Raw genomic sequence first — 14213 nt, 5'->3', positions numbered from 1 at the left:
AATACTATCATAAATCTTTGCCATAACGACAGACAAAGCCACACAATAGAAGAAAAGACAATAAAGCCTTAGTTGTTGACAATACCACAGATAATATAATACTATTCGATTAATCAAGGTTAGATGGATACTTTGTTTGAAGAAACAATATGTAATATTCAAAATTAAGCAAAATCTCTACAAACTCAAACATAAATTTATTCTAGTAGAAACGCTTTCATCAGAAAATCGAAATTAAAAAAATAAAACTTGTAATAACCAATTCGTTTTCACAGTTACTTACATACAACAACATATACGGTAACTCTCAAATTTTTACACACACACGCACGCACACACACACACACACACACACACACACGCACACACGCACACATTGTAAAACGTACGCATACAACTAAAGCACATTTTTAAATTTTGAATTTGAATTTTGATGACACAGATAAGAAAACGAACCTCCCGCTCGTAACAACTCAAGTATCTACCAACGGAGTGACGAACATAGTGGGCGCGGCAGGTGTCCCCAAACCCGTGACCAAGCAAACCGTCATACTCACTTACCAAGCGCAACAGTATCCTAGTCAGGTATGTTTATCTGGAATTTTCTGTATAAATAAAATATATGGTTTAGTATCTGTCGGATAATACAATGAAATACTTAGTGTTAGAAGCCTGCCAATGATCTAATCAGGAAGTGAAGAAGTGGAATTGGCGTTTATATATAATTAACTTTTTGATCCACGTAAAATTTTGTAGTAGTGTCGATGGTTGAATAAATAATTGTTTTATATTCTGTTTATTTTTGAGTTGTTGTTTTTATAAAAATTAAGGGAATATATTGAAATAATAATTCTTGCATTTTATAACGCTATCGTGGACTTATTCTTTTTTCCGAAATGCTGATCTTTTTACATTATAATTCTTCGTATAATCTCATTTATACTATACTATAACTCTATCCATACTTTCACCATAGGATGGTAGGAAACCGAAAACAGAAGCACCAATTCGTAGCACATCCAGACCGCCTGCCTTCGATCAGAAGCCACCTGGAAAATACACCTTCCAAACAAACCAACTACCCAGACCTCAGTACCCAGCTGTTAAGACTATAGACGCTAAAACTGCCAAACAGGTAAGGACATAGAGAAAGATCTTCTGCTTCGACTACTTCTTTTTCCTTGTCTATTAAACTTCTTAAATGTCATAAAAATACTATTGAGGTAATAGTATTTTTATGACAATAGCTTGTTTCGTATTATAAGACTATAGAATGGAATAGATAAATCACAAGGGTCGTTAGGTCATCCAATAGGACAGACATAACCAGAATCAGTATTTCAATTCATTACTAAATGAATTCAGACACCAACGACGAACTAATATTGTTTCCGAAACGAAAATATATGTATGAATTGTAATCTGAATTTTAAATTGCCAATGTATCGTGAAAATATTTGAAATGAATTGAAACGCTTAGTTGTGATTACCCATAAGATTCTAAGATCAAAAATCGATTCAAAAACAAGCAAACTAAACTAAATTTCATACACATACCACTGAATTTATTTATCTGTAGCAAATGATAATTCATAAGAAAAATCGTGGAACAGAAACTTCCAAATTCAAATATATGAATATTACTTCGAATATGAACAATTAATATTCTAGAACATCGTTTATCTTCTCTTAATGACCACTTTCATTGACCAGTCTTAATGACTGTTAAAAATTTTCTTACATCACCATTCTGTGTATGCCAAAATAAACTGTATTACTTTTAGGTAAGGTCTATTTTCGTGTCCACTAGGAAGTAGGTCATCCTTCACCTATTTCAGGGCTTGTGATTTTGAAACCGGGTGCCGTTTGCCGAAAATAATATGACTGCAGCATGCATTCGGGGGATATACACGAGATTGTTTATTAAGAGATATAATTATTGCTTCATTAAAAATATTGTTAAGAATAATTCAGATCATGATGGTTACAGATAATAGTGTTTTCGAAACGTTAATGTCCTATAAAATAATTTTAAACAGTTTTAAGTTGCACGAAAGTACTAATTTACTTGTCTATAATGACAATAATGGAATGAGCAAATTGGTATTTCTATAAATCATTGTTTGCTGAACTATTCTGAATTTGAAATAGAACTACTTATACTTCGAAACAAAAGTTGAATTCATGCAACAATAGAATATTATATTGAAATAATGTTGAAAGCTTACATAACACGCGAAATGGCAATTTTATTAGAATTTGTAAATGGAGAAAGAGCATAATCTAATCTGCAAGTGAATGTTCGAGTTTTATAACGAAACCCGCATAATTACGCTCCGAAACATTGTTCGTACAATTAGGAAAAACTTCGTCTTGTTCACACGTGTTTTATGTTTTGGATTTAAACAACGTTTTAGTTATCTCAAGATATATTCTGAGTAGTAAGTGCAGTTTATTTTGGTATCGTAGGCCAGTAGTGGCGACATTCGAACGTGTCTTGTTTTGTGGAGTGGTTTGGATGTGAATGCAAAATGGTTGTTATTATTTATTCGTTCGTGTACATAGTGTATGATCTGTGCTTAATTTTTTTTATTTTCAGGTGGTCAATAACACGCGGAAGGCCAGCACTGATGGATGGAGAGAAGGTAGGCTTATTTATCCTACTAATATCCTACTAATATTGTAAATGCGAAAGTTTGTAATGATGTGTGTGTGTTTGTTGCTCTTTCACGCAAAAACTGCTGGACCGATTGCAATAAAATTTTGAATTTTGAAATTTGCAATAAAATTTATTTATTCTATGTCATCATAATATTTTTGTTTTGGTTTATTTTGTTTATTTAATTACGCGTATATTATTTTTCTCGATATATATTGAGTTAGTCTTTAACATAGTAATTATAATCACACATGTTCTTATGACGTTAATTCATAAATTCATACAAACATTTTTTATTCAGAAAGAATTATACAGAACATTCCACACAGTCACTATCTTTAAATGTTTAAACTACTTTACATAAATATTCGCATAATTACATGTACAAATATACAGAAACGGTCACCATTTTAAGAAAAGTAATAGAAAGGTGTACATCATGCATAAATCACAATTTCATAATGAATAATTAATGTCAATCAGAAATAGCGACTTCCACACGAGTAGACATTAGACTTAGACATTATTATGAAACAAGCAGACATAAACTAGAATTAGCTGATTTCCGACTTTCCAAACTAAAATATTCATAATGGGTGACGGTGTACGCATATATCATAAAATGCATAAAAATTACAATAATAATGCCAATGTATTCAATTATATTATAAAACGGTGAAGGAAATCATCGTGAGGCAACCGGCATGTCCAAGAATCAAAAGTTCGACGACATGTAACATTTGCTAACCCGCACTTGGCCAGCGTGATTATGGCCTGAACCCTCATGGGAGGCCTGTGTCCCAGCAGTGGGAACATATATAGACTGATGATTCAATGATGATGATTCAATTAGGCATATTATCTTAGGATCTTCAAAAGTAGAGTGAACAGGTAACTTCTAAGAAGCGCGCTCCATCTTAGACTACATCTACGCTTACCAGCAGGCGAGATGGTAGTCAAGCGCTTCCCTATCACACAATAAAAAAAAAATATTAAAAAAAGCTTAATTCATTTACCGTAAAGTCACAAAAGTTATACATTAAATATTGTCTATACGGGGTTAGGCGCAGGCTCAGCCGTATCGAGCGACTCGGGCGTGTACGCGTGCGAGGAGTCGCCGCGGCGGCGCCCGCGCAGCCTCGAGATGGTGATGCGCGGCGCGCACAGCTTCCACCTGCGCGAGCTGCAAGTCGCTGATCTGGATATTATGGGTGGGCTTATTGATTTTTTTTTATTTTTTGGTAAACTCAAACTAAACCATTTATTCATTCAACTAGAAGCTTGCTATAGAAGCACTTAGGCACTGAGATAAAGGAAGTAAAAAAAGTAGAGATCTACCTGATAATAAGTTCACCATAATCATATCACTACATACTAGTGTCGAGGGTTTTATTGAAATAAAGCTGGTTCTTCTCGTCATTTACTTTCCTTAATAACTATTTATTTTTTAAAAATGATTTTCCGAAATAAATGCTGCTGTTTGTCCTTTATTGCCATGGATGCTCTTTTCTACTACGACACCTGTCAACTCAAAAAATAATGTGTTAAACATATAAACATTTTTCCATACTATTCTAGACTAGAAGAAACAGAACAGAATTCAATTGCTACTATATTATATACTATATTATATATATCATATACTATATTGTATACTATTCCAAGCCCATCTTCTGAGGGATTGTGGTAGTTTCATGGATGCAAGCCATTTCGTGCAAAAATTAATTTATTTTTCGTTCTTGATCTGACGAGAATCTACTAGTGCTTAAATAACGCTCTTTAAATTTTCCAGACGAAGCAGTAGTAACAGGACACGCAGTGATACCCCTCCCCAAGTTGCCCAGTTCGTTGTTCACCGAATCATCACCAGAGTGCGAACCTCCCACGCCGCCATCACCAACTCCAACTCCCAAACCGGTGATGGAAGTAAGACAGAGCTCACCAATGTCAACCCTGGAGCGGTACAGGACAAAGCGACCCAGCAGAATCCAGAATATTGAGTGTAAGGAGGAAAAGTTCGTGTTGGACCGGACCCAACCTGAAGTATTGAATAAGCAGGTTAGTTTCGGTTTGTGTAGCTTATAATGTAAAATAATAGATGTGTGTAAAAGATCTTGGTAAAAAAAATAGCTTTATCTTTAAAGACAACAGAAATGCAGGTAGCTTTGTTTCATCCTGATGTCGGGAACACATAATATATCTGCAATCAGATCTAGGACTTAAATCTCTAATTGTTTAGCATAAAACTGACTACTAATTTTCCAGGAAACCTTTCAAATGCTTTTGTTTTAAGGAAAATTCCTGACTATTCACTTCAAATGGATGGCTTACAATCTTAATTACGTTTCAGTAAAAAGAAGCAAATCTTTTTTTTTTATTTCATGAGAGCTATTCCTGCTCTAACAAATGATATTATACGGTCAAATTATAAAAAAATCGTAAATGCTCCATATTCCAGGCGTCGTTCACAAAACCATCAAGCGGCACAGCCTCCCCCAGCGTGGTGGATTCTTCCAAAGAGTCGAGTCCCTCCTGCAAGAGCGAAGAGAACTTCACCAGCGCTTGGCAGAGCCACGCCGCGGGAGAGGCTATGGCTAACAGGTATCTATCAACAATAATTATCATAGGTGATGGACGGTGATCACACTTTCTAAATATAAGTATTAAAAGCCTTCTAAGATTTTTATCTTTTTTATTTTTAAGGAAACTTCGTAAGTTACAGCATAAATTCCTTCTCTTGCCAATAAGGTCTCATTTTAAAAGTATTTCTTGAGTTTATGTTATTACCCTGATTAAGATCCTGATGTGATGTACAGTTGTTATATTGTCTATGCCCAATAAACTATAATATTATTTTTTTATAATCGCCAATATTAAATAATATTTTTACGTATACATACTCTGTATAAGAGCGAGTGAGACAATTCAGTTGATTCTATCATTCAATCGTGTTTTGGAACTGTATATATTAAAAATAATAATGATTTTAACAGATCTCAGGACGACGTATCTCTCGCGCTGAGCGTGTCGAGTTGTGAAGAAGATAAGTCCAAATTTGAAGTGAAGGAAGCGAAAGAAGCAGAAATACCGAAAAAAACAATAGTTATCATGGACGAACCTCCTCACCCGTTGTTGATGAAATCTCTTACTTTGAGCCAGCATGAGTCCTTACGGGGTTCTATGATGGGTATGTTTGTTTCTTGCTTGATAGAGATTGTTTTTCAGCAATTAGCCCCCATTTTGTATAGGTTTTTTCATTGCTGTTCTGTATTGCAATTTGTTATATTATGGCGCTAGTCTTGATAACTTAAAGATAACTTAAACTTCATTGAGAAAGATTTTCATTTAGCCATCGAACTTTGATGAACATGAGCCTTTTATGAACACAATAACTGAAATCTTAAACCTTTTTTTGTTATCAAATTACTATAACAAATCATGATGTTAATTTAAAAATAAGATGGAATCATTGTTAGATTAAAGCCAGCAAACGATGGTACATGCCTATAGTATTCAGGGATCACATACATATTCGAATTCGTTCATGTTCGTATGCTACATTATATTTTTAGTATTTTTTATAACCGTAATTTTAAATCAATTTCATGAACAAAGTGGGACGACCACCTTGAGACATTTAAATTACATTGTGCTTTATTGATGGTATGGGGAGGGTACTGATATCTTTAATACAGGTTACTCTGTAACCTAGCAAAGATATCGGTCTTGAACCTTAATTGTTTGATACCTATTTGTAATTGCTACAGCGATGTACTTAGCTTTAAGGTTAGGTTAAGTGTTTGATTTAATAAATTTGATTTGATAGATTCTGACATATTATGCAATGGTGGAAATTTTTTTGAAATAATTTCTGAAATCTAAAACATTTTTAGTACTAAACTAGTATAACAAATCATCTCTTCCATTTACAATAGAGCAATAAAACGCAATTTCTTCCAGGATCAATGACCAGCTCCAACTACAGTACAACAAGTACGTGCACAAACCAAAGCAACGCCCACAACACACTAACCCTCACCCTGGAAGAGTCGAAATTCGACATGTCCGTTCTGGAAACTTCCACACAGAGTCTGTTGGACGACGAAACCTCTCCAGCGGATAGCTTAATATCCTCCACCAGCACCAGTGACTCCAATAATGATTTACATGCTAATGATACCATATCTAGTGCTTATCAGACGGCTAACACTAAGACGAAGTCACCAGCACCCATCGTGGAGGAAGATGATAGTGTGGATGGAGAAGTGTTGCCTGTGAAGGAATCGAGGTTTGTATTGATTTGTTTGCAAGATTTTTTTAACATTGGCATATCTTGAGAATATAATACTCCATTTGAAAAAGGCCGTTACGTTAGAATAGTAGTGGATTGTATTGTACTGGAAGGTAAATATAATAGTGGAATGATAATAAATTGATGGAATTAAACTAGTTGAAGTCTCAGAGTCAAACATGGGCTCCTTATATCCTCCTATCGAAAATAAGCTCCCCTTAAAAGCTCTGACTTGAAATTATGTCTGCAGCTGACATCATGTTGTACTACTCAGATATTAAGAAATTTTTTTTAATCATCTCAATAGATGGCGTGGGGTGCCCCTTAGGCACATGAAACCGAAAGAGTAGAAGAAATTCGATTACTGTGGTAGGATCACGGGTGGCCGAGAGGCTAGGCGTTGCTACGGTTAGGCAAGATACGCAGGTTCGAATCCTGCCTCGTGATCAAATTTTTTCTATTCTTTCAAAATTTCTCATTTATAAAGCATTTCAATGCTATAAAACTAAAAATTAAATTTATACTCAGATATTTCTCAAGAACGGCTGAACGGATATTAATGATTTTCGCTTTGTGGGATTCGACTCCGCTGAGATTAGCAAAAATAAATAAATAATAGGAAAAAAAACAAAAAAATTAAATGAGCAGGCCAGGGCGAATGAGTTATTAATAATTGATTGAATCATGTATATTTTATGATAGAACTAAAGCTGCTTTATTATAATTGTTTTGTTTTACTAGCTGCGCCCCGCGGTTTCACCCGCGTAAGTCCGTAGCCCGTAGGAATATCGGGATAAAAAGTTGCCTATATGTTATTCCAGTTGTCCAGCTGTCTACATACCAAATTTCGTTGAAATCGGTTCTGTAGTTTTTGCGTGAAAGAGCAACAAACATACACACATCCTTACAAACTTTCGCATTTATAATATTAGTAGGATTTCGGATACATTTCATTTTTCCTTCTTTTTATTTCAGCTCGGATACAATAAGTGGGGATAGCAATAAAGAAGCGAGTCCGCCGTCGCCGGGCACGCCCACTCACGCGTCTAACTCACTCTCTCTCTCGGATGGCCGAGATTTCTTCGACGACGAGATTGCTGACCAACCGGCGTTACTGTTTAGAAGTAAGTAAAAATCTAGAATTAATTAAAAATTCTGTGGTGTTAGGAGTGATATAACTAATATTAATTCTTTGGAAATTGGGAGACAAATACAAAAAGAAAATACCTTATTACTTTTTATGAACATGTGAAATTGTGTTAAAGAACGTCACTTAAGTAGTAAATGTGAAAAAGTTATTAAAATACAGAATAAGAAATAAAGGTATTCTTCTATTGAATTTATGAAAGAGGTTTAGAAACAATTTAAGAGTAAAGTTGTTATCTATTATGAATATAAGGTATGTAATGAATTATTACATTATAACTTGATTATCTATTAGATAGACAGATAAATAGTCTACTGATATCTAATGCTATGTAAGAGTAAGATACACACATTTGCTGGATCAAATTTGATAACGATATATCACGTTTTAAGATTTCAAGCAATGAAATAAATGAATAACCTTTCTTTAAGACAAAAAAGTCTTCCTCAAAATTAGCCTTAGAACCTACAATTACTATTAAAATCTTTCACTGCAAACTACAATTTTATAATTTCTTAACTTTAGCTTATACTATAAAATCGGCAAAGGGTCTTCACCCAGTAATTTTTATTCAAGTCTATATGTATTTATTAACTTAAACTAAATGATATAAGATTTAGCCATTTGGGTAGCAAGCTTCGCGAACCCGAAGCTCCATCAGAACAAGACAACAACTAGTAACTTATAAAAGAATAGTCATTAATACTCTATTAATTATTCTTTTTATCTAGAAAACACCCACGGAAGTCCCACAGTGAGGCGAGCGGAATCAGACGTCGGCAAACAGCTGAGGAGATCAAAGGAGCATTTAATGTCCAGTCCATTAGCAAGGAGAAGTCCTAAGAGTTAGTTTTAGTATATTTACACTTAGACCATTTCTTATTTGTACTTTGGATTGTGTCTTTAATAATGTAGTGACTAGCTGCGTCCCGTGGTTTTGCCCACGTTTTTTTTTTAATTCCAATGTTCTCGTGGGAATATTGAAAGAAAAAGACATGTCGAAAGAAACAAATCAAAGTCAACCTTATTGCGAACGGATTAAGGTGCACTTATAGGTACCAAATCAATACAAATGAGAACTTGTAATAGATTTTAATGATTAAAGTTAATATACCAGAATCATTAACTTTTTCTTATATTCTAAAGTGAATGGTGCCAGAAATCCAACGGAAAGAACAGCATCCCTGGACACATTATCCAGTCTCGCATCAGACGATCTGATGATGGACAACGACCTGGCGCAGTCCATCACCAGCCTGCAGAGTGTGGATGACTATATTGAGAGGTCAGTCTGAAATATAATTTTTAGATTACTAGGTTAGATAAATTGATTATCATTCAGTATATCAAAATGTTTAAATTTAAATTTAGTACGTGTTTAAAACAATAAAGATTTTTCTTTATCCCATTTGCGCAAACAACTTTTAAGTTTTTCCATTTCTCTATTCACCGACTTGAGGCAGAGAAAAATCAAAACTCATTCAAAATCTGTTCAACCGTTATTGAGTTATATGTGTACTTATAAACATGACCACTATTATAAGAAGAAAACGAGGTATAAAATATAACCGAAGGTCCTTATGTAAAACATAGCAATAATTCGCCAAATACGTATTTCCAGCTAAAATAAAATTAGAATGTTGGTTTGCCAAAATATTTTTACATTGAAACTAATTAGGTAGACTTATGTCAGTTATGTATTGAGTATGTATTCAGGCTGAATTTTAATTATAAATGGAATCCGTATCTGACTAAATAAATCATATAATAGTAAAAATACGCTATCATGATAGGGTCAACTAAATTGTCACACATGCTCTTCATCGTCATCATCATCATCATCAGCCCATATATGTTCCCACTCTAATCAGGATAATAAGATAAACTCGTGAAATTATTATCTGTCGGTTTAAAGGGGGTCAGAATCGAGTCCAAAGGAGTCGGTTACTTATAAAACTTACAAGCGTACATAGATAATGTGAAGCTAATAAAGGCGTGTTAAAAAAATAGTATATGGTAATCTTACGATACAATTACTATTTAGATTACAGTAAATATTATTATAATGAAGTCAAATAGTTATACCTGGTGTTAACAACGTATGATTTAATCGCTCGCGATCACCAACGACCACCATATTTATCTTATTTCAGGCCATTGCTTTCATATCAGAGATTCCTACGTGAAACAAGAAATATCCTTAAATTCTTGCTTTCATATATACATCCACTTTAACAAACACAAAGTATCCTCAAGCAGTTACAACTTCCTTCCTTTTTTCCTTCTTCGCTCCCTTCCCTCTATTTATGAACACTTCACACTAACAAGTGCTCGTCCTATCAGGTTGGACAGTTCCCTCCGCAGCGGATTGAATTCCCTGGACGAAAAGCAGCTCCGCCAAGAGCTGTCCTCCTCCACAGCAGCTGTGCGCCAGTGGAGCCAGCTGCTGGAGAGGAACAACCTCCTGGACCGCCAGCTCGCTGCCATGGCCCAAGGGGGCGATTCCAGCGGGAGCACGGCCAGTTTGAGTAACATTGGGTGAGTGGAAACCAACAAATATATAGAGATTATTATTTTGATTTATTTGAGAGATCTCTCCTGTCGGTACCAGGTAATAGCGGTATTTAAGGAATAGGCGAAACTAACTTGGTCCACCTAGGCTTTGTATTTGTGATTTATCGGCCCTTTACGGACTCGGATAGCGACAACATCTCTTTTCTATAAAAAATAATACAACATAGATGTTAGAAGAGGGTCGAAATATATAAATCATTATAAATATTAAAATAAATCATATGGTACATACTACACGTGTAGCAAGCATGTTTATAATTATAAAAAATTATAAAATTAGTCAGATCATTTTTACAACTTCCTGAAACGGTAATAATTAGAAAAAGGTTGATCTATTCAGTGATTTCTTCTTTATTCTGTTATGGAGTAACTTAGCGATCAGTGATATAGGCTCTTTTTCACGGCCCTAATGTAATTTGTGAGTGATGTAATTTTAATCGCTATAACTCGAACAAGTCTAACTCAGACTTCTCTGATTTGATCGAACTTAAAACTTATTTTGTATTTGTTGCATTTATTTCTTTGACGTTATTTGACGTTATTATTGTCTTTTCTTATTTCTTTGACGTTACGTTAACGTGTTTGGAAGTATGAGGATTTTTTAAAACATTTGCTACGTTCATACGTTTATCGATATTCTTTGTTAGAATTTTTATCTCGAACTCAATACGTAGATTATATTGTATAGCGCTGATAACGAATGTAAACACACCCGACTGTATCGATAGCATTAATCCTTTGTAATATGCTTTTTGATAACATTACAAAGTTTAGTGCCAGACTCCAAACGTATTCAGTTAATTTATAACATTTTATTTATTTATTTATTTATTCTTTATTGCACACTTACAAAGTATAAAACAGAGATAAACTTAACAAAAGCAACTTAAAATTAGTATGCGGCGGCGGCCTTATGGCTAAAAGCCATCTCTACCAGGCAACCGTTATATGTATATTGGAAAATTAATAAAAACAAAAAAAAAATTATTTAACCTTCTACATTATAAGCCAATATCGATGGAATAGTGAATCCAGGACTACTGTCACGAATTCACAACAGCCAATATATTGCCATAACGTATAACATGTATTTTTTATGAAATAGCTGCGCCTGAGTTGGTGGTTTAGCTGATGGTAAGCGATCACAGCTATTCATGAACATTTGCAGGGGTAGGGTTGTCAGGGCTGGCTGGTAGGGACGTTGGTTACTTGACGACAGGAATAATAGAATGGAATGGGCAGGGTGAGGGAAAGGATACACCTCCGGATAGGCCTCCGCCCCCCCCCTCCCCTCCAATCACCGAAAGAAACATAGCATTCTTTTGTTAGTATTTCCCTCCGATCTTCTGTGGGGGTGTGGTACTATCCCGGTGTGAGCTGGCCCAATTTGTGGCGAAGCGTGCTCGACTCCCACACTCAAAATATACATGAACGTATATCTTAATGACTAGAGACAAAACGATTCCCATTACAGCGATAATTGCTCCGTCTTACAGTCCATGAGTGGCTTGTTTACAAACATTTTCTGTCAATAATGACCATTGTTATAGACAAAGGGGTTATGAAGAATCACTTTCGCATTCCTTGTGAGTTTTGCTTTATTTTTGGTATTTAATTTGGTAGTGTCAATGGGTTGTTGTGATTTTTGTTGTGATGTAAGTCGTTATTATTTTGTTTATTTGATACAAGTTGCTAGCCCAGGCTCCGCTTGTGTAATCGATTGAAAATGGATACCCTCTTTAATTTCAGAATAATATAATAGATACTGGTGCAGGAATTTCAAACGCCGGGTAGTTGTGAGCTTCTTTGGAATAATTATAACTAGCCTATGCCCGCGGCTTCGCACGCCTTAAATCCGAGTAGTTCAATAGATGTTGTTATACATATAAACATTCCGCTTGAATCACTCTATCTATTAAAAAAACGCATCGAAATTTGTTGCGTAGTTTTTAAGATACATTGGGCATAAGGACAGAGAAAGCGACGTTGTTTCTGCCCCGGCTTCGCACGTGGTACTAAGCCGAGGTTGACCGGATAGAGCTATAGCTATAGCACACAGGTATCACGTACATATCCAACGGCGACATATTTTTGAAATCGGTCTGTTAGGCTTTTACGCTTGAACTATTGCATTGATTTGGATGATATTTTGCTTACAAAACGGCCAGGGTCCAACAGGATGTCTATCTTTCGAACTAAAGTCTTGAAATTTGTGTTTGAATGTTTTATACATTGTTTTGGTGAAAGCAGATTAGCGTAGATTTTACCATGTATGGACAATAAAAATCTAAATCCTACTAATATTATAAATGCGAAAGTTTGTAAGGATGTGTGTGTGTTTGTTGCTCTTTCACGTAAAAACTACTGAACCGATTGCTATGAAATTTGATACGTAGATAGCTGGACTACTGGAATAACATATAGGCAACTTTTTATCCTGATTTCCTACGGCATACGAACTTACGCGGGTGAAACCACGGGGCGTAGATAGTATTATATATAAGTTTCCACTAAAATTCATTCAGTAAAATTTAATATATTAATACAGACTGTTATGTAGTAAGTCGTGAAGATTGTTTCGACTTAAGTGCCTCATGTTATGTTAGGAACATCTGTTATTTGTCGATTTGGTGAATGTGGGTTAATGAAATACACAGATAAAATCGCTATATTTTTTAAATTTATAGATATACGACGGGTATCGAAATAAATGTGTTTATTTTTATTTTATTTATATGTTATATATTGCATGGAAATTTTAACAAAACAGGACAAAGGAAACCAATTATAATGTCCTCTATGAACAAAGAAAATATTATTACAGAACTCTGAAAAACATAGTTATGTTATATTTGTGACTTTTTCTTATAAATAATATAATAATTTATAATTTATTAAAAAAGAAAAAATTGTAATTTAAAATGCTAAAATTTTTTACCTCTGTTACTTTCTAAAACAACGAAAACTGAAGTCTTTGCAAAAAACAGGAGTAAATAAATTTTAAAAGAAATTTAAATCCTATTACAGACAAGCGAAATGTATTTACGTTTTATTATTTAAAATATCACACAATATTGTGTGCAAAAGTAAAAATGATATTATAATATTATATCTACCTTTTTATACGTATATTTTATTTGGTAATCTTTAAAAAGAAAACTATTTATTATAAAAATTATAAAGATCAGTTTAATTTTTCCATTATTTTGGAAACAAGATACAACTATATGAATAAAGTGTTTTTTTGAACGCTTTCATCTCAGTAACAACTGTACCTTCTGGGTTTCAAAAATTAATTCACCACAGTATAAGGACGTGAACCCTAAATGCTATACGTTATAATATATGTACCGCGGGAGAATGCGGGCATTAAATTATTAACAGAAGGGAAAACTTGAAGCTTTTAACACGACAAATTTGAAAGCTTAAAGATAATATTCAAGGCCTGGTGAGGCTCGCGTAAACCTTATATACCTAGTCTTGCCATAAATATTGTAATAAAGAAAAAAGAAAATTGTTAACTGCAAATAACATTTATTACT

At 34.3% G+C, this 14213-nt stretch overlaps 1 protein-coding gene across 8 annotated transcripts in view; it reads left to right on the top strand.

Annotated features, from left to right (window-relative positions):
* LOC119840344 overlaps positions 1-14213 on the top strand; it is an 83129-nt gene that overhangs the window by 40262 nt on the left and 28654 nt on the right. For all 8 annotated transcript variants that reach the window (XM_038366911.1, XM_038366912.1, XM_038366910.1 and 5 more), the window contains 12 exons: positions 443-585; positions 977-1135; positions 2600-2645; positions 3724-3870; positions 4452-4717; positions 5118-5260; positions 5653-5846; positions 6620-6947; positions 7926-8074; positions 8829-8942; positions 9244-9382; positions 10441-10635. In XM_038366911.1, coding sequence (XP_038222839.1) covers positions 443-585; positions 977-1135; positions 2600-2645; positions 3724-3870; positions 4452-4717; positions 5118-5260; positions 5653-5846; positions 6620-6947; positions 7926-8074; positions 8829-8942; positions 9244-9382; positions 10441-10635 — 2023 coding nt within the window. The remainder of the gene's footprint in view (positions 1-442; positions 586-976; positions 1136-2599; positions 2646-3723; positions 3871-4451; positions 4718-5117; positions 5261-5652; positions 5847-6619; positions 6948-7925; positions 8075-8828; positions 8943-9243; positions 9383-10440; positions 10636-14213) is intronic.

This window comes from Zerene cesonia, chromosome 6 (genome assembly GCF_012273895.1).
Source record: "Zerene cesonia ecotype Mississippi chromosome 6, Zerene_cesonia_1.1, whole genome shotgun sequence".
Taxonomy (NCBI): domain Eukaryota; kingdom Metazoa; phylum Arthropoda; class Insecta; order Lepidoptera; family Pieridae; genus Zerene; species Zerene cesonia.
Note: the sequence above shows the minus strand (reverse complement) of the source record. Positions and strands in the feature narration are given on the sequence as shown.